The sequence below is a fragment of the Taudactylus pleione genome, unplaced genomic scaffold (genome assembly GCF_031769625.1).
Source record: "Taudactylus pleione unplaced genomic scaffold, aTauple2 ptg003161l, whole genome shotgun sequence".
NCBI classification, from domain to species: Eukaryota; Metazoa; Chordata; class Amphibia; order Anura; family Myobatrachidae; genus Taudactylus; species Taudactylus pleione.
In genome coordinates, this window is record NW_028287520.1 from 54,080 (window position 1) to 75,810 (window position 21,731).

The following is a 21,731-nucleotide window of genomic DNA, read 5'->3' on the forward strand; positions in this document are numbered from 1 at the left end:
CGCAGTCTCCCATATACAGACTCAGGAGCACACAGATATACAGGAGTCACATATCACATTACTCAGCACAGTCTCCTATATACAGACTCAGGAGCACACAGATATACAGGTGTCACATATCACATTACTCAGCGCAGTCTCCTATATACAGATATACAGGTGTCACATATCACATTACTCAGCGCAGTCTCCTATATACAGACTCAGGAGCACACAGATATACAGGAGTCACATATCACATTACTCAGCGCTGTCTCCCATATACAGACTCAGGAGCACACAGATATACAGGTGTCACATATCACATTACTCAGCGCAGTCTCCTATATACAGACTCAGGAGCACACAGATATACAGGTGTCACATATCACATTACTCAGCGCAGTCTCCCATATACAGACTCAGGAGCACACAGATATACAGGTGTCACATATCACATTACTCAGCACAGTCTCCTATATACAGACTCAGGAGCACACAGATATACAGGTGTCACATATCACATTACTCAGCACAGTCTCCCATATACAGACTCAGGAGCACAGATATATACAGGTGTCACATATCACATTACTCAGCACAGTCTCCCATATACAGACTCAGGAGCACACAGATATACAGGTGTCACATATCACATTACTCAGCGCAGTCTCCTATATACAGACTCAGGAGCACACAGATATACAGGTGTCACATATCACATTACTCAGCGCAGTCTCCCATATACAGACTCAGGAGCACACCGATATACAGGTGTCACATATCACATTACTCAGCACAGTCTCCCATATACAGACTCAGGAGCACACAGATATACAGGTGTCACATATCACATTACTCAGCACAGTCTCCCATATACAGACTCAGGAGCACACAGATATACAGGTGTCACATATCACATTACTCAGCGCAGTCTCCCATATACAGACTCAGGAGCACACAGATATACAGGTGTCACATATCACATTACTCAGCGCAGTCTCCCATATACAGACTCAGGAGCACACAGATATACAGGAGTCACATATCACATTACTCAGCGCAGTCTCCATATACAGACTCAGGAGCACACAGATATACAGGTGTCACATATCACATTACTCAGCACAGTCTCCCATATACAGACTCAGGAGCACACAGATATACAGGTGTCACATATCACATTACTCAGCACAGTCTCCCATATACAGACTCAGGAGCACACAGATATACAGGTGTCACATATCACATTACTCAGCGCAGTCTCCCATATACAGACTCAGGAGCACACAGATATACAGGTGTCACATATCACATTACTCAGCACAGTCTCCTATATACAGACTCAGGAGCACACAGATATACAGGTGTCACATATCACATTACTCAGCGCAGTCTCCCATATACAGACTCAGGAGCGCACAGATATACAGGTGTCACATATCACATTACTCAGCGCAGTCTCCCATATACAGACTCAGGAGCACACAGATATACAGGTGTCACATATCACATTACTCAGCGCAGTCTCCATATACAGACTCAGGAGCACCCAGATATACAGGTGTCACATATCACATTACTCAGCGCAGTCTCCATATACAGACTCAGGAGCACACAGATATACAGATGTCACATATCACATTACTCAGCGCATTCTCCCATATACAGACTCAGGAGCACACAGATATACAGGTGTCACATATCATATTACTCAGCGCAGTCTCCATATACAGACTCAGGAGCACACATATATACAGGTCTCACATATCACATTACTCAGCGCAGTCTCCCATATACAGACTCAGGAGCACACAGATATACAGGTCTCACATATCACATTACTCAGCGCAGTCTCCCATATACAGACTCAGGAGCACACAGATATACAGATGTCACATATCACATTACTCAGCGCATTCTCCCATATACAGACTCAGGAGCACACAGATATACAGGTGTCACATATCATATTACTCAGCGTAGTCTCCATATACAGACTCAGGAGCACACATATATACAGGTCTCACATATCACATTACTCAGCGCAGTCTCCCATATACAGACTCAGGAGCACACAGATATACAGGTGTCACATATCACATTACTCAGCGCAGTCTCCCATATACAGACTCAGGAGCACACAGATATACAGGTGTCACATATCACATTACTCAGCGCAGTCTCCATATACAGACTCAGGAGCACACAGATATACAGGTGTCACATATCACATTACTCAGCGCAGTCTCCTATATACAGACTCAGGAGCACACAGATATACAGGAGTCACATATCACATTACTCAGCGCAGTCTCCCATATACAGACTCAGGAGCACACAGATATACAGGAGTCACATATCACATTACTCAGCACAGTCTCCTATATACAGACTCAGGAGCACACAGATATACAGGTGTCACATATCACATTACTCAGCGCAGTCTCCTATATACAGATATACAGGTGTCACATATCACATTACTCAGCGCAGTCTCCTATATACAGACTCAGGAGCACACAGATATACAGGAGTCACATATCACATTACTCAGCGCTGTCTCCCATATACAGACTCAGGAGCACACAGATATACAGGTGTCACATATCACATTACTCAGCACAGTCTCCCATATACAGACTCAGGAGCACACAGATATACAGGTGTCACATATCACATTACTCAGCACAGTCTCCCATATACAGACTCAGGAGCACACAGATATACAGGTCTCACATATCACATTACTCAGCGCAGTCTCCCATATACAGACTCAGGAGCACACAGATATACAGATGTCACATATCACATTACTCAGCGCATTCTCCCATATACAGACTCAGGAGCACACAGATATACAGGTGTCACATATCATATTACTCAGCGCAGTCTCCATATACAGACTCAGGAGCACACATATATACAGGTCTCACATATCACATTACTCAGCGCAGTCTCCCATATACAGACTCAGGAGCACACAGATATACAGGTGTCACATATCACATTACTCAGCGCAGTCTCCCATATACAGACTCAGGAGCACACAGATATACAGGTGTCACATATCACATTACTCAGCGCAGTCTCCATATACAGACTCAGGAGCACACAGATATACAGGTGTCACATATCACATTACTCAGCGCAGTCTCCTATATACAGACTCAGGAGCACACAGATATACAGGAGTCACATATCACATTACTCAGCGCAGTCTCCCATATACAGACTCAGGAGCACACAGATATACAGGAGTCACATATCACATTACTCAGCACAGTCTCCTATATACAGACTCAGGAGCACACAGATATACAGGTGTCACATATCACATTACTCAGCGCAGTCTCCTATATACAGATATACAGGTGTCACATATCACATTACTCAGCGCAGTCTCCTATATACAGACTCAGGAGCACACAGATATACAGGAGTCACATATCACATTACTCAGCGCTGTCTCCCATATACAGACTCAGGAGCACACAGATATACAGGTGTCACATATCACATTACTCAGCGCAGTCTCCTATATACAGACTCAGGAGCACACAGATATACAGGTGTCACATATCACATTACTCAGCGCAGTCTCCCATATACAGACTCAGGAGCACACAGATATACAGGTGTCACATATCACATTACTCAGCACAGTCTCCTATATACAGACTCAGGAGCACACAGATATACAGGTGTCACATATCACATTACTCAGCACAGTCTCCCATATACAGACTCAGGAGCACAGATATATACAGGTGTCACATATCACATTACTCAGCACAGTCTCCCATATACAGACTCAGGAGCACACAGATATACAGGTGTCACATATCACATTACTCAGCACAGTCTCCTATATACAGACTCAGGAGCACACAGATATACAGGTGTCACATATCACATTACTCAGCGCAGTCTCCTATATACAGACTCAGGAGCACACAGATATACAGGTGTCACATATCACATTACTCAGCGCAGTCTCCCATATACAGACTCAGGAGCACACCGATATACAGGTGTCACATATCACATTACTCAGCACAGTCTCCCATATACAGACTCAGGAGCACACAGATATACAGGTGTCACATATCACATTACTCAGCACAGTCTCCCATATACAGACTCAGGAGCACACAGATATACAGGTGTCACATATCACATTACTCAGCGCAGTCTCCTATATACAGACTCAGGAGCACACAGATATACAGGTGTCACATATCACATTACTCAGCACAGTCTCCATATACAGACTCAGGAGCACACGGATATACAGGTGTCACATATCACATTACTCAGCGCAGTCTCCCATATACAGACTCAGGAGTAGGGCTATAGCAAAGACTAGTAAGGTCAGACATTACCTTCCAGGCCTGAGTTGGTATTAGCTGTCCTATGATACTTATGGCCATTGAGCTCTGTCTCTCCATAGTACATTGCCATGTCTGTGGATGGAATCACAATGTGTCACCTCAAACGTCACCCACTGTATAACATCACCCTCCTAACCAATCACAGCATACCTTGTTTGTCTGTGCTCCTTCACTGTATCCGTGAGAGCCAATAGGAATCTCCAGACCAGCGCAGCTGACGCCTAGTCCCTGAGAAGACAGACCGGTTACAGACAGAGCGCTGTGTTTGCGGAGCGTATCCTGCGTGTTTTCAGCACTGCGCACGCTCCGGAGCCCACTTTCACATTATTATTTCTAGCTATTATTTCTCACTTAATAAAGGGTAATGGGCAGCACCCAGGGTGGTCCTGTCTCTTCCTTTCTCTCCACGCTAAGCCCATACAGGGGGCGAGGACGTCATGTAGAAGAGATGGAGGACAGAGAGGACCCTGTACAGAGCACAGATTAAGTGAGGGGTCTCTGGGCGCGGTTAAGTTGTTTATAAGGCGGCTATTTCCATACGACGCTTCACTGAGTAATTCACTTGTTGCTCCGTTCAGGCGTGATAGCCGCTGGCTCCGGGATTTCTGCTCGGCCTCTCAGGAGGGTGCGCACAAAAATGTGCGATAAACCCATGGTTAGGGCGCCCTAACCAGGACTTTAGACACGTTTAGCCATTATACACGGATTATTTCCTAATTGGGCGTGAGGAACGCGATACCTATTGGGCTCCCTGAACAATTGAATTGCAACACTGTTACCACCCAAAAAAAAATTTCCCCCTCTGATTACAGATGCGCCCCCCCCTCTGATTACAGACGCGCCCCTCCTCTGATTACAGACGCGCCCCTCCTCTGATTACAGACGCGCCCCCCCCTCTGATTACAGGCGCCCCCCCCCTCTGATTATAGAGACACTTGGTGTTTATACTGTGATCATATTTTTGGCGTTACATATAGATTACATGACTGGTATAGAGCAATAACTGAATTATTCTCCTGCCTACCATGACACTATTACTGCCTAATACCCAACTATATCACTATCCATATCCAAGACAATCTATGCCCAATGGTGCATCCCAAACTACGTCCACAATGACGTATGCGTCCAAACCCACATCCGCTATGACCAGTCCCAACCCACATTCCCGACGCGTCCCAACGCACATCCACAACGATGCGTCCCAACCCACATCCGCGATGACGCATTCCAACTCACATCCGCAATCACACGTCCCAACCCACATCCACGATGACACATTCAAACTCACATCCACAAAGATGCGTCCCAACCCACAACGACACGTCCCAACTCACATCCGCAATCACACGTCCCAACTCATATCCGCGATCACACGTCCCAACCCACATCCACAATGACCCAACCCATATCCATTACGATGCGTACCAATACATAACCTCAACGATGCACCCCAACCCAAATCCAAGCTCCCCAAACCATGTCCATGATGATGCATCCCAACCCATGTCTATAACGACGTGCCCCCACCCACGTCCATGCTTCAAACCATGTCCATTACGACGTGTACCAATACACGTCCTCTACGATGCACTCCAACCCACATCCACACTCCCCAACCCACTTCCACGCTCCCCAACCCACTTCCACGCTCCCCAACCCATGTCCATGATGATGCATCCCCACCCATGTCTACAACGATGTGCCCCCACCCACATTCATGTGTCCCAACACAAGTCCACAGTGACGCATCCCAATCCACATCCACGTCGATGTGTCGCAACCCATGTCCACAACGAAGCGCCCCCACCCACGTCCACGCGACCCAACGTCACGTCTACAGTGGCACGTCCCAATCCACATATACATCAATATGCCGCAGTCTACATGCACAACACACAGATATGAGAGCAGCACTTTTACCTGATTTGTCATGTTGTATTCCCAGAGCAGCCCCAATGTCACCGGGATCATTACCGTAATGGTGATCTGTGCCGGGATAAAGCTTGTGCCCAGGTTCTGGATCTGGAAAGGCAGAGGGTAAGTATTACCAGGACAAGGTGACGCCATGTGAGACTGACATGGGGGCGATGCGTGGCCTGAATGTGGCAGGTGTGGAAGCTGGAACACAGTGATGTCATTGCCACATTCAGGACAGTAATGAGTGTGACACAGGGGGATGTGAGGGGACAGTAATGAGTGTGACACGGGGGAGGTGAGGGGACAGTAATGAGTGTGACACAGGGGGATGTGAGGGGACAGTAATGAGTGTGACACGGGGGATGTGAGGGGACAGTAATGAGTGTGACACGGGGGAGGTGAGGGGACAGTAATGACTGTGACACGGGGGATGTGAGGGGACAGTAATGAGTGTGACACGGGGGATGTGAGGGGACAGTAATGAGTGTGACACGGGGGATGTGAGGGGACAGTAATGAGTGTGACACGGGGGGATGTGAGGGGACAGTAATGAGTGTGACACGGGGATGTGAGGGGACAGTAATGAGTGTGACACGGGGGATGTGAGGGGACAGTAATGAGTGTGACACGGGGGAGGTGAGGGGACAGTAATGAGTGTGACACGGGGGATGTGAGGGGACAGTAATGACTGTGACACAGGGGATGTGAGGGGACAGTAATGAGGGTGACACGGGGGATGTGAGGGGACAGTAATGAGTGTGACACGGGGGATGTGAGGGGACAGTAATGAGTGTGACACGGGGGATGTGAGGGGACAGTAATGACTGTGACACGGGGGATGTGAGGGGACAGTAATGAGTGTGACACGGGGGATGTGAGGGGACAGTAATGAGTGTGACACGGGGGAGGTGAGGGGACAGTAATGACTGTGACACGGGGGATGTGAGGGGACAGTAATGAGTGTGACACGGGGGATGTGAGGGGACAGTAATGAGTGTGACACGGGGGATGTGAGGGGTCAGTAATGAGTGTGACACGGGGGATGTGAGGGGACAGTAATGAGTGTGACACGGGGGATGTGAGGGGACAGTAATGAGTGTGACACGGGGATGTGAGGGGACAGTAATGAGTGTGACACGGGGGATGTGAGGGGACAGTAATGAGTGTGACACGGGGGAGGTGAGGGGACAGTAATGAGTGTGACACGGGGGATGTGAGGGGACAGTAATGAGTGTGACACGGGGGATGTGAGGGGACAGTAATGACTGACACGGGGGATGTGAGGGGACAGTAATGAGTGTGACACAGGGGGATGTGAGGGGACAGTAATGAGTGTGACACGGGGATGTGAGGGGACAGTAATGAGTGTGACACGGGGGATGTGAGGGGACAGTAATGAGTGTGACACGGGGGATGTGAGGGGACAGTAATGAGTGTGACACAGGGGGGATGTGAGGGGACAGTAATGAGTGTGACACGGGGGATGTGAGGGGACAGTAATGAGTGTGACACAGGGGAGGGGACAGTAATGAGTGTGACACAGGGGATGTGAGGGGACAGTAATGAGTGTGACACGGGGGATGTGAGGGGACAGTAATGAGTGTGACACAGGGGAGGGGACAGTAATGAGTGTGACACAGGGGGGATGTGAGGGGACAGTAATGAGTGTGACACAGGGGGATGTGAGGGGACAGTAATGAGTGTGACACAGGGGGATGTGAGGGGACAGTAATGAGTGTGACACAGGGGGATGTGAGGGGACAGTAATGAGTGTGACATAGGGGATGTGAGGGGACAGTAATGAGTGTGACACGGGGGATGTGAGGGGACAGTAATGAGTGTGACACGGGGGATGTGAGGGGACAGTAATGAGTGTGACACAGGGGGGATGTGAGGGGACAGTAATGAGTGTGACACGGGGGATGTGAGGGGACAGTAATGAGTGTGACACAGGGGATGTGAGGGGACAGTAATGAGTGTGACACGGGGGATGTGAGGGGACAGTAATGAGTGTGACACGGGGGATGTGAGGGGACAGTAATGAGTGTGACACGGGGGAGGTGAGGGGACAGTAATGAGTGTGACACGGGGGATGTGAGGGGACAGTAATGAGTGTGACACGGGGGATGTGAGGGGACAGTAATGACTGTGACACGGGGGAGGTGAGGGGACAGTAATGACTGTGACACGGGGGAGGTGAGGGGACAGTAATGACTGTGACACGGGGGATGTGAGGGGACAGTAATGAGTGTGACACGGGGGATGTGAGGGGACAGTAATGAGTGTGACACGGGGGATGTGAGGGGACAGTAATGAGTGTGACACGGGGGATGTGAGGGGACAGTAATGAGTGTGACACAGGGGGGATGTGAGGGGACAGTAATGAGTGTGACACGGGGGATGTGAGGGGACAGTAATGAGTGTGACACAGGGGAGGGGACAGTAATGAGTGTGACACAGGGGGGATGTGAGGGGACAGTAATGAGTGTGACACGGGGGATGTGAGGGGACAGTAATGAGTGTGACACAGGGGAGGGGACAGTAATGAGTGTGACACAGGGGGGATGTGAGGGGACAGGAATGAGTGTGACACAGGGGGATGTGAGGGGACAGTAATGAGTGTGACACAGGGGGATGTGAGGGGACAGTAATGAGTGTGACACAGGGGGATGTGAGGGGACAGTAATGAGTGTGACATAGGGGATGTGAGGGGACAGTAATGAGTGTGACACGGGGGATGTGAGGGGACAGTAATGAGTGTGACACGGGGGATGTGAGGGGACAGTAATGAGTGTGACACAGGGGGGATGTGAGGGGACAGTAATGAGTGTGACACGGGGGATGTGAGGGGACAGTAATGAGTGTGACACGGGGGGTGTGAGGGGACAGTAATGAGTGTGACACGGGGGATGTGAGGGGACAGTAATGAGTGTGACACAGGGGGGATGTGAGGGGACAGTAATGAGTGTGACACAGGGGGATGTGAGGGGACAGTAATGAGTGTGACACAGGGGGATGTGAGGGGACAGTAATGAGTGTGACACAGGGGGATGTGAGGGGACAGTAATGAGTGTGACATAGGGGATGTGAGGGGACAGTAATGAGTGTGACACGGGGGATGTGAGGGGACAGTAATGAGTGTGACACGGGGGATGTGAGGGGACAGTAATGAGTGTGACACAGGGGGGATGTGAGGGGACAGTAATGAGTGTGACACGGGGGATGTGAGGGGACAGTAATGAGTGTGACACGGGGATGTGAGGGGACAGTAATGAGTGTGACACGGGGGATGTGAGGGGACAGTAATGAGTGTGACACGGGGATGTGAGGGGACAGTAATGAGTGTGACACGGGGGATGTGAGGGGACAGTAATGAGTGTGACACGGGGGATGTGAGGGGACAGTAATGAGTGTGACACAGGGGGGATGTGAGGGGACAGTAATGAGTGTGACACGGGGGAGGTGAGGGGACAGTAATGAGTGTGACACAGGCTGGGGGTACGTAGTGATGAGATGGGGGAAGGGATATCACAGTGACAGTGTTATGTATGGGGGCACCTGGTAAACGTGGGATAATTCTCTCTTCTCTTCTTGGTTGATGAATTCAACATATTTTGTTGATGTCTCTAGACTGTGTGGAGATGGAAGAGATACATTAGATAATATACATAGATCATATACATCATTATATATAATATATACATATACACACACATATCCACAGATCTGTCCTCATACATGTTGCCTCAATACGCCCATAATGATGGGACACGTTATTTTTAATTCACAGGAGCGCTCGCCCATCTTTATATTGTATATCAGAGTCTGACTTTGGTGGCCAAATGTAATAGGGTGAGAGTTTAACAGTAAAACTCTGACACTAATACACTGATCGTGTTGTATTTTCAATACAGGAAACATCTGGATGAGAGTTTTTTGAGTCTGAAAAACATGCGACATGTTCTGTGACTGTATTACATTGGCTGAGTTTCCCTGTTCTGTGACTGTATTACATTGGCTGAGTGTCCATGTTGTTGAAGTTGAATAATTGAGTGAGACAAGTTCAGTTTAAAATTTAATCGCAGCGACGCCATCTTGCGAATGGCCGCAAGACTCCATTTTGGAAATGAGATCGCAAGACACCATTTTGTGTGGTCAGCATTAATTCAAGTTATAACCCAGGAGCTAAGAACAGATGGCAATGTTTTTGTTAACCTACCAAGGGCAACGGGAAAAACCAGCTTTCTAAGTAGAAGTAAATAAGAAGAGACAATGGGTATTTTTACATACAAATTGGGAATCCCGGGATGCAGATAAAGTATAGTTGTGGCAATTGTAATATAATATCTACACAATTGGATTTGCCTGAATCCTAGACAAGATGGCTCCAAATCCCACAGTTTGAGGTGATAATACATTTGCACTTCACACAAGAGTCTGTGAGAACAAAAGAGGTTTTGTTTTCCTTTGAACACAGCAGGTGGGGGCCTGCTGACAGAGGGCATGTAGAATTACAACCCTCAGCCATCCACACTGCTGGATGTTCACTTCGTGTATGAGAGATTATGCACTTAAATCTCACCCATTAATAACTAGCGTCCTTATATCAAACCCCGAATACCCACACACTACATATTCGCACATAAGGTTCCATAAGCATCAAAATGTATGATTCAAGTTGGTTAAGTTAGTTTAAATGCTAAGAAATAGAGGTTTTTTGATATCTAAGGTATTATACATGATAAGCAAGGTATGTTTGGTCTCGTTCTGATGCGTACGCTTTTTACAGAATCCCGGTGTTATCGGTGGAGAGATCGCATCATGCAAACTCAAGTTACGGATCGCAGAACTTATAAGCAACAAAATGTTTTAGTTGATGGAATGTTACAGGAGGCGTTACCAGAAAGACTCCGGCTGTTAGAGGCAGGGAAAGTCTATTTGAAACAACCTGTTAAATGTGTCGTTACATATGCTCCTCCTCTGGGAACCAATGAGATCAGCAGGAAGTTTCCCCTTTGTCCTGTTTCAGTCTGGGGGGGAATAAATACATGTGTCCAAACACTGGTTTGCCAGTTCATGCTGAATTTTGGGTGAACTGAGGATATATAGTCAGAAGTCTATCTCTGGGTCCAGAGGCGCAGCGTATGTATAACCGAACTTGGTCTGTATTATTGCCTGTTTACGCCTCACTTGTGTATGTATAGATTGCGTGTAACTGACTGTACTTTTACCTGAATAATACTTGTGCGTTGGAACCACAGATTTCCACTCCTGTCTTTATTTGCAGTCATACTGCGTACGCAATTAGCGTTGTGTTTAGAGGTTTATAGGCAGGTTTTGTCTTAGAGGTTTATAGGCAGGTGAATCTTACAGGTTTATAGGAAGGATTATAGTAAAAGGTTTACTGACGATTTAACAATGTTCTGTGACTGTATTACATTGGGTGAGATTCCATGTTCTGTGACTGTATTACATTGGGTGAGTGTCCATGTTCTGTGACTGTATTACATTAGCTGAGTGTCCCTGTTCTGTGACTGTAATACATTGCCTGAGTTTCCATGTTCTGTGACTGTATTACATTGGCTGAGTTTCCCTGTTCTGTGACTGTATTACATTGGCTGAGTTTCCCTGTTCTGTGACTGTATTACATTAGCTGAGTTTCCCTGTTCTGTGACTGTATTACATTAGCTGAGTTTCCATGTTCTGTGACTTTATTACATTGGCTGAGTTTCCATGTTCTGTGACTGTATTACATTGGCTGAGTTTCCCTGTTCTGTGACTGTATTACTTTGGTTGAGTTTCCATGTTCTGTGACTGTATTACATTGGCTGAGTTTCCATGTTCTGTGACTTTATTACATTGGCTGAGTTTCCATGTTCTGTGACTGTATTACATTGGCTGAGTTTCCCTGTTCTGTGACTGTATTACATTGGCTGAGTTTCCTCTGTTCTGTGACTGTATTACATTGGCTGAGTTTCCCTGTTCTGTGACTGTATTACATTGGCTGAGTTTCCATGTTCTGTGACTGTATTACATTGGCTGAGTTTCCCTGTTCTGTGACTGTATTACATTGGCTGAGTTTCCATGTTCTGTGACTTTATTACATTGGCTGAGTTTCCATGTTCTGTGACTTTATTACATTAGCTGAGTTTCCATGTTCTGTGACTATATTACATTGGCTGAGTTTCCATGTTCTGTGACTTTATTACATTAGCTGAGTTTCCCTGTTCTGTGACTGTATTACATTGGCTGAGTTTCCCTGTTCTGTGACTGTATTACATTGGCTGAGTGTCCATGTTCTGTGACTGTATTGCATTGGCTGAGTTTCCATGTTCTGTGACTTTATTACATTGGCTGAGTGTCCATGTTCTGTGACTGTATTACATTGGCTGAGTTTCCATGTTCTGTGACTTTATTACATTGGCTGAGTGTCCATGTTCTGTGACTTTATTACATTGGCTGAGTTTCCATGTTCTGTGACTGTATTATATTGGCTGAGTTTCCCTGTTCTGTGACTGTATTACATTGGCTGAGTTTCCATGTTCTGTGACTTTATTACATTGGCTGAGTTTCCATGTTCTGTGACTGTATTACATTGGCTGAGTTTCCATGTTCTGTGACTTTATTACATTGGCTGAGTTTCCATGTTCTGTGACTGTATTACATTGGCTGAGTTTCCCTGTTCTGTGACTGTATTACATTGGCTGAGTTTCCTCTGTTCTGTGACTGTATTATATTGGCTGAGTTTCCATGTTCTGTGACTGTATTATTTTGGCTGAGTTTCCCTGTTCTGTGACTGTATTACATTGGCTGAGATTCCATGTTCTGTGACTGTATTACATTGGCTGAGTTTCCATGTTCTGTGACTGTATTACATTGGCTGAGTTTCCATGTTCTGTGACTGTATTACATTGGATGAATTTCCTCTGTTCTGTGACTGTATTACATTGGCTGAGTTTCCATGTTCTGTGACTGTATTACATTGGATGAATTTCCTCTGTTCTGTGACTGTATTACATTGGCTGAGTTTCCATGTTCTGTGACTTTATTACATTGGCTGAGTTTCCATGTTCTGTGACTGTATTACACTGGCTGAGTCTCCATGTTCTGTGACTGTATTTCATTGGCTGAGTTTCCCTGTTCTGTGACTGTATTACATTGGCTGAGTTTCCTCTGTTCTGTGACTGTATTACATTGGCTGAGTTTCCCTGTTCTGTGACTGTATTACATTTGGGTGTTAGTTTTGTCTCCTTTCCAGGACATTGATCATTAATGGTATGGAGGAGTAGAGAAGCTCTCAAACACTGGCTGACAAGTCTAGTTGTGGACACACACACACACACACACACACACACACACACACACACACACACACACACACACACACTTGCCTACTCTTCCAAAAGTTGCTGGATCTCCCCCCACCCCCAAAAGTGTAGGCAGATCTCTCGCATCCCACCCACTTCCCATGTTGATTGGGGTAACTAGAAAAACTTCACAAAGAGTTCTGACCTTTTATAATCAGATGGTAGAGAAAAATATGAGATATGGTAAGAACTTACCCTTGTTATCTCTATTTCTACGAAGTCCATAGGGTTCCACAGGATACCTTGGGGTATAGGTGTGACGTCAGTCGCCGGGCACTATAGAGTTAAGCTTTTCAGCCTCCCAGGATGCACTAGGGTTCCCCTCCTATACCCCGCCCCCGAGCCAAGGCACCTCAGTTAGTTATCAAGCCATAGGCCGGAGGAGGAGAAGGAAGAGAGAGAAAAAAAGATCTGGACACATACAAGAATCACATTCTCACCAGAGGGAGATAGAAAACCGGTGACCAGAGCAAAGCCCATCTGCAGCACAGGTGCGACAGGGCGGGAGTCCTGTGGAACCCTATGGACTTCGTAGAAATAGAGATAACAAGGGTAAGTTCTTACCATATCTCATATTTTCTACTTCAGGGTCCATAGGGTATCCACAGGATACCTTGGGGATGTCCCAAAGCAGTATCCTTTAAAGGTGGGGATGCTCCTGTGCAGAAAGGAGAATCCGCCGCCCGAAGGAAGCATACTGAGAGGCGAAGGTGTCAAACCTGTAATACCTCACGAAGGTATGGACAGAAGACCACGTAGCAGCCTTGCTGATCTGGACTGCAGAGGCACCACGTCGAGCTGCCCACGAAGGACCCACAGACCTAGTGGAATGAGCCTTCAGAGAAGGTGGAACCGGTAGGCCTTCATGAAGATAAGCTTCAGAAATAGCCATACGGATCCAGGCTGCCAAAGTTTGCTTTGAAGCAGGCCAACCCTTTTTACGGAAGCCATAGAGGACAAACAAAGCGTCCGACTTCCTAAACGAAGAAGTGCGGTCAACATAAGTCCTTAAGGCCCACACAACATCCAAAGAGGCCTCACCCACGGAAAGACCCGGTGAGTTAAAGGCCGGAACAACGATTTCCTCGTTAACATGAAACTGGGAAACAACTTTGGGAAGAAACTCGGGCCGAGTGCGGAGCACTGCCCTGTTCCTATGAAAAACCAAGAAAGGGGGTTTACAAGAAAGAGCCCCTAAATCAGAAACACATCTGGCCGAAGCAATAGCCAGAAGGAAAACAGTCTTAGCTGTTAGCCATTTAAGATCCACTGAGCCCAGTGGTTCAAACGGCGGTCCTTGGAGAGCCCTCAGGACCACAGCCAAATCCCAAGGCACCACAGGTGGAACAAAGGGCGGCTGAATGCGGAGAACACCTTGCATAAAGGTGCGCACATCCGGGATTGTAGCAATCCTACGGTGAAACCAGACAGATAGGGCCGAAACCTGTACCTTCAAAGAAGCAAGGCGAAGCCCATGATCTAGTCCCGCTTGCAGGAAGGCGAGAATCCGAGACAGACGAAACTCCCGCGGTGCATAACCTCTCGGTCGACACCACTGGAAGAACGTATGCCACACGCGATGGTATATCCTCGTGGAAGACGGTTTCCGAGCTGGCAACATGGAACGCACCACAGAGCTGGAAAACCCCCGGGACCTCAGCATGGCCGTCTCAACAGCCACGCCGTCAAAGACAGCTGAGTCAGGTCCGGGTGAAGACAAGGACCCTGAGACAGAAGGTCCGGTCGTAGCGGCAACCGCAGAGGACTGTCCACGGACAGACCCTGAAGGTCTGAGAACCAGTGCCGTCTGGGCCACGCGGGAGCTATTAACAGGAGCGTCCCTCCTTATTGTTTGAATTTCCGGATTATCCATGGAAGAAGGGAGACCGGAGGGAACAGGTATGCGAACCGGAACGTCCACCGGATGGACAGAGCATCCACCAGAGACGCCCCTTCGTCTCTTGTGCGAGACCCGTACACCGGCAACTTGTTGTTGTGCCGGGACGCCATGAGGTCGATCTCTGGAAGACCCCACCTGTCCACCAGCAGTTGAAAAACGTCCGGGTGCAGGGACCATTCCCCCGGATGAGCGTCCTGGCGACTTAGAAAGTCCGCCTCCCAATTTAGCACTCCCGGGATGAAGACCGCAGATATGGCCCGAAGATTGCGCTCCGCCCAAACCAGGATCCGAGAGACCTCTACGAGAGCCGCCCGACTGCGAGTTCCTCCTTGCCTGTTTATGTAGGCCACGGTGGTAGCGTTGTCCGACTGGACCTGCACCGGGAGACCCTGGAGAAACCGATGTGCCTGCAGGAGAGCATTGAAGACCGCACGGAGTTCCAAGATATTTATTGGAAGCTCCGCTTCTGTCGGCGTCCACCTGCCCTGGAACAAGTGTGGACCCGAAACTGCTCCCCAGCCCCGAAGACTGGCGTCCGTTGTCAACAGGACCCAATTTGGAACCCAGAACGGACGTCCCTTGTTGAGGTGAGTCGTCTGTAACCACCAAGCAAGGGACAGGTGAACCTCCGGGGTGATCACAATCATCTGGGACTTCAGAGACTGAGGCAGCCCGTTCCACTTGGACAGGATCAGGTGCTGCAGAGGTCTGGAGTGAAACTGGGCGAATTCCACCATGTCGAACACCGACACCATGGAGCCCAGTAACCTCATCGCCGAGTGTAGGGACACCCGGCGGCTGTGCAGATAACTGCGCACCCTTGACTGTAAGGCAGAGATCTTGTCCTCCGTCACGAAGATCCTTTGCTGTCCCGAGTCCAATAAGGCTCCAAGATGCAGAATCCTCCGAGACGGGATTAGAGTGGACTTCTGCCAGTTGATTAGCCAGCCGTGCCGTTGCAGCAGTGCAATGGTCAGGTCCAAGTGGCGTAACAGGAGCTCTGGAGATCCTGCCACCTATAACAGGTCGTCCAAATACGGCAACATGCGGACTCCCTGCAGCCGCAGAGAAGCCGCCATGACCGCCATCACCTTGGTGAAAACACGTGGTGCTGTCGCCAGGCCAAAAGGTAACGCCCGAAACTGGAAGTGGTCGCTGCGGATTGCAAACCTGAGGAACTGTTGATGGCGCAAAAGAATAGGGACATGCAGGTAAGCGTCCTGTATGTCCAATGACACCATGTAGTCCCCAGGTTCCAGTGTCAGAATGATGGATCGTAGGGTCTCCATCCGAAACTTCGGAACCCGCAAAGACTTGTTGAGTGCTTTGAGGTTGAGAATCGGACGATACAACCCATTGGGTTTCTGTACCAAAAAAAGATTTGAATAGAAACCCTGGCCCGTCTGGGAGAATGGAACAGGCACTATAACTCCAGCCTGGAGCATAGTGTGCAATACCTTCCGCAGCTCCATAGCCTTGTTCCGGTCTGATGGTAGACCCATGGTGAAGAATCGCGCCGGGGGTCTGTGCCGGAAGGAGAGGGCGTACCCGTGGGAGACTACCTCGAGAACCCAAGTGTCTGTCGTAGTGGCCGACTAACACTGGGCGAACTGCAGCAGGCGGCCTCCCACCCTGGGATCCCCCAAAGGGGGCCTGGACCGTCAGGCCGCAGGCTTGTCATCTGGCTTGGGGGACGGACGTCTGGTACTCCATGCCTGCTTCTGGGGCTTGGCCGATTTCTTAGGGCCAGCCTGTAGAGGAAACGACTGTGGTTTGGGCCTGCCCTGGGCCCTAGATGACCGAAAGGATGATGGTCCAGAACCAGAAGGAGCAGCGGCCGACGGGAGACAAGCCGATTTGGCTGCCGCCAGCGTGGCCACAATCTTATCCAGATCCGGACCGAAGAGAACTTCTCCGGTAAACGGCAACGCCTCCAGACCCTTTTTGGAATCTGCGTCCGCCTTCCAGGATCGCAGCCACAAGGTGCGACGAGCAGCCACCGCTGCTGAAGAAATTCTAGACACCAGAGTACTAATGACTAGGGCCGCCTCGTTGATATAAGTGGCCGAATCACGGAGATTACCAATCAACTCTGCCTGTTCGGCCGGACAGTCGGAATCAAAAGAAGCCTCTAATGAATCCACCCAGCGCTCCATCGCTCTGGCAACCCAGCAAATGGCCATAGCCGGCTGTGCTGCCCCCCCCGCAAGGGAATAAGCGGACTTCAGGCAGATCTCCACCTTGCGGTCCGTAGCATCCTTAAGGGAGGACATGGATGGCATCGGCAATGTGGCACTACGGACAAGACGGGTCACGTGAGAATCCACCTGTGGAGGAGATTCCCACTTTGCAAAATAATTATCCGCGAACGGATAAGCCACCGCCAGGCGTCTCTGCGGCTGGTATCTTTTGCCAGGCTGTTTCCACGCCTCCTCTAAATGGTCCACTAACTGACCCGAAAGAGGAAAGACTGTGGCATCGCCCTTCACATCTTTGAAAAAGGCATACTTAGATTTAGCCGCTGGGGGAACTTCGTCCTCAATCACCAAGGCTGTGCGGACCACCCGAATAAGTCCAGGAATATATACCTTGGACTTTGCATCAGCGTCCTTAGTATGGAGAGGTTCCTGATCGTAAGGATCCAGAATCTCCCGATCATCAGACGTCCCCTCGTCATCCTCATAAGGAGCCGACAGAGACGCCACTGGCCGTTTATGCGGCCGCATCACAGACTCCCCTTGCAACACATCCGACAAGTGCTGCACAGAACTCGTCAGTGAGTTAACCCACGCTGGCTCCTGAGAAACCGGGAGCGGGGAAATAGGGAGACTGTGGGGTACCACCAATTGTCGTGGGAAACCCTGCATGGGTGACGACACCACTGACTGCTGGGACAAACCCATCGGTGTAAACGCGGGCTGCGGAGCTAACTGGCCCACTAAGGCTGTAAGCGCCTGAGCGAAACAAGCCCAGGGCGGCTCCTGTACCGGTGCTGTAACCGTTAGCGGCCGCGCCATGGACAAACACTGCCAGCAAAGGCCCTCCGCGCTACCCTCCCCCTCCGCTAACGGTACTTTACACGTAGTACACTGTAGCTGGAGAGGAAAATCACTTTCAGACATGATGGCACCAAGTATGTGACCCCTCTCACCAATTATATAGTAAATAGGTGAGAGACCACCCCTGCAGCACCGCACCGCAAGGGCATAGCAGAAAGAACAGGGACAGTAATAAAGCTGACAGTCAGAAATGGAAAGTACAGGCAGCAGCGCTAGCACAGTCACATACAATGCAAAGAAAATCAATCCCTGCACTAACAGCGCTGATCACTCAACTACGCAGACACAGGGCCTGGTAGGACACAGCGCTGCATACACAGACCTGACCACAGCGGAGGAGAGGCATGCGGGGGGACCCAGACCACGATGCTTCCGTCCAGCGCTTCCAGCAGCGTTCACCATGCGTCCAGAAGAAGATGGCCGCCGAGGAGCAGAGAGGAGGCTGGCCTGGGGGAGGAGCGCTGCCACAGGACCAGTCGGCAGCGTGCAGAGAGGGCTGTGTGCAGCGGGGGAGGCGCCGGCTGTGAGACAGGGAAGGCGCGCTCCCCTGGCATGCATTTAACCCCTGGGATGCCGCAGCGCTACCGCTCTGCTGCGGTCCGCTGTCCCAGGGGGTAGTGGAAAGCACAGGTTCAGTACCTGGCTCCACGCAGCAGCCAGTCCCCAGGGAGCCCCCTGCCTGGGGACTTAGGACCATGTTACCAGCGGGGACCCACCGCGGGACCCCGCTGCTTACCTTTGTCCCCCTTGAATCCGGCCATGGTCCGGAACATCTGGAGTCACCGCTAGCTGTGACCCCAGATGCTCACCAGCATCCCCGGATCGGTACCGGCGTTCTGGTACCGGCGGGGGTGTAGGGAGGACAGCATGGACGTCAGGACTGACTGTCCATGCTGTACATCCAGATGTGCAGCCACAGCTGCATAGAAGAAAGCTTCAGGGGCTCTTCTAGCCCCCACTCCGACAGGTGCACCCGACTCCGGCCGGGCACCAAACTAAACTGAGGTGCCTTGGCTCGGGGGCGGGGTATAGGAGGGGGACCCTAGTGCATCCTGGGAGGCTGAAAAGCTTAACTCTATGGTGCCCGGCGACTGACATCACACCTATACCCCAAGGTATCCTGTGGATACCCTATGGACCCTGAAGTAGAAAATATAGATATATACATTTGGGATATCTGGGAGTGATCAACAGAATTACAGGTGACTGTATGCACCCCGTCCTACGTGCAGTTTTATCCGCCATTGCTGCTTTGTGGGAATTTATCCCTGTGGAGGCACTCACCTCTGGGACCAGAGGATTCTATACAGAGAGTGGAGCCATTCTAGGGCCAGGAGTGTGGACACAGTATAGGAGAGGGACTCACCTCTGGGACCAGAATGATTCTATACAGAGAGTGGAGCCATTCTAGGGCCAGGAGTGTGGACACAGTATAGGAGAGGGACTCACCTCTGGGACCAGAATGATTCTATACAGAGAGTGGAGCCATTCTAGGGCCAGGAGTGTGGACACAGTATAGGAGAGGGACTCACCTCTGGGACCAGAGGATTCTATACAGAGAGTGGATCCATTCTAGGGCCAGGAGTGTGGACACAGTATAGGAGAGGGACTTAGGAGTTCCGTATTTCATCTCTGTGTGTTCTCATGTGCTCCTACATCCACGTATTCTCTGATATTGTTATTTGATACTTGTGATCTATTATGTCCTGTGTTTATATACCGGTATGCACATTCTCATTACTTTTTTATTGGAGTTTTAATAAATATTGTACTATACATTGTGGTCACCTGATTTTGACTAGCGCTCCACAGTTCCTAGGCAATATTGTGAGTGAGCCCACTCCCTTGGCTGAGAAGTAACCCCACACATGAATGGTCTCAGGATGCGTTACTGTTGGCATAGCACAGGACTGATTGTAGCGCTCACCTTTCCTTCTCCGGACAAGCGTTTTCCCAGATGCCCCAAACAATCTGAAAGGGGATTTACCAGAGAATATAACTCTACCCTAGTACTCAGCAGTCCAATCCCTGTACCTTTTGCAGAATATCAGTCTGTCCCTGATGGTTTCCCTGGAGAGTAGTGGCTTCTTTGCTGCCCTTCATGGCACCAGGCCATCCTCCAAAAGTCTTCGACCTGTGCCATGCCAACAGTAAATCATCCTGAGACCATTTACTCCCATGAATAAAGAATGGTACCAAAACATCCTCCAAGAGCAACTTCTCCCAACCATCCAAGAACAGTTTGGTGAGGAACAATGCCTTTTCCAGCATGATGGAGCACATTGCCATAGGGCAAAAGTGGTAACTAAGTGGCTCCGAGAACAAAACATCTAAATGTTGGGTCCATGGCCAGGAAACTCCCCAGACCTTAATCCAATTGAGAACTTGTGGTCAATCCTCAAGAGGCGGGTGTACAAACATAAACCCACAAATTCTGACAAACTCCAAGCATTGATTAAGCAAGAATGGGCGGCCATCAGTCAGTATGTGGCCCAGAAGGTGATTAACAGCTGCCAGGGCGAATTGCAGAGGTCTTGAAAAAGAAGGGTCAACACTGCAAATATTGACTGCATAAACTTAATGTAATTGTCAATAAAAGCCTCTGACACTTATGTAATGCTGTAATGTTACCTCAGTATACCATAGTAACATCTGACATTAATGTAATGCTGTAATGTTACCTCAGTATACCATAGTAACATCTGACATACCTCAGTATACCATAGTAACATCTGACACTTATGTAATGCTGTAATGTTACCTCAGTATACCATAGTAACATCTGACACTTATGTCATGCTGTAATATTACGTCAGTATACCATAGTAACATCTGACACTTATACTGAGGTAACATTACAGCATTACATAAGTGTCAGATGTTACTATGGTATACTGACGTAATATTACAGCATGACATAAGTGTCAGATGTTACTATGGTATACTGAGGTAACATTACAGCATTACATAAGTGTCAGATGTTACTATGGTATACTGAGGTATGTCAGATGTTACTATGGTATACTGAGGTAACATTACAGCATTACATTAATGTCAGATGTTACTATGGTATACTGAGGTAACATTACAGCATTACATACCATAGTAACAT

General features: G+C 48.9%; 1 protein-coding gene across 1 annotated transcript in view; it reads right to left on the reverse strand.

The window, feature by feature from the left end:
- LOC148430805 (integrin alpha-L-like) overlaps nt 1-21,731 on the reverse strand; it is a gene marked incomplete at its 5' end in the record, with an annotated part of 58,692 nt that overhangs the window by 16,685 nt on the left and 20,276 nt on the right. The window contains 4 exons of the mRNA XM_088466469.1: nt 4,365-4,445; nt 4,524-4,601; nt 6,297-6,398; nt 9,852-9,924. Coding sequence (XP_088322595.1) covers nt 4,365-4,445; nt 4,524-4,601; nt 6,297-6,398; nt 9,852-9,924 — 334 coding nt within the window. The remainder of the gene's footprint in view (nt 1-4,364; nt 4,446-4,523; nt 4,602-6,296; nt 6,399-9,851; nt 9,925-21,731) is intronic.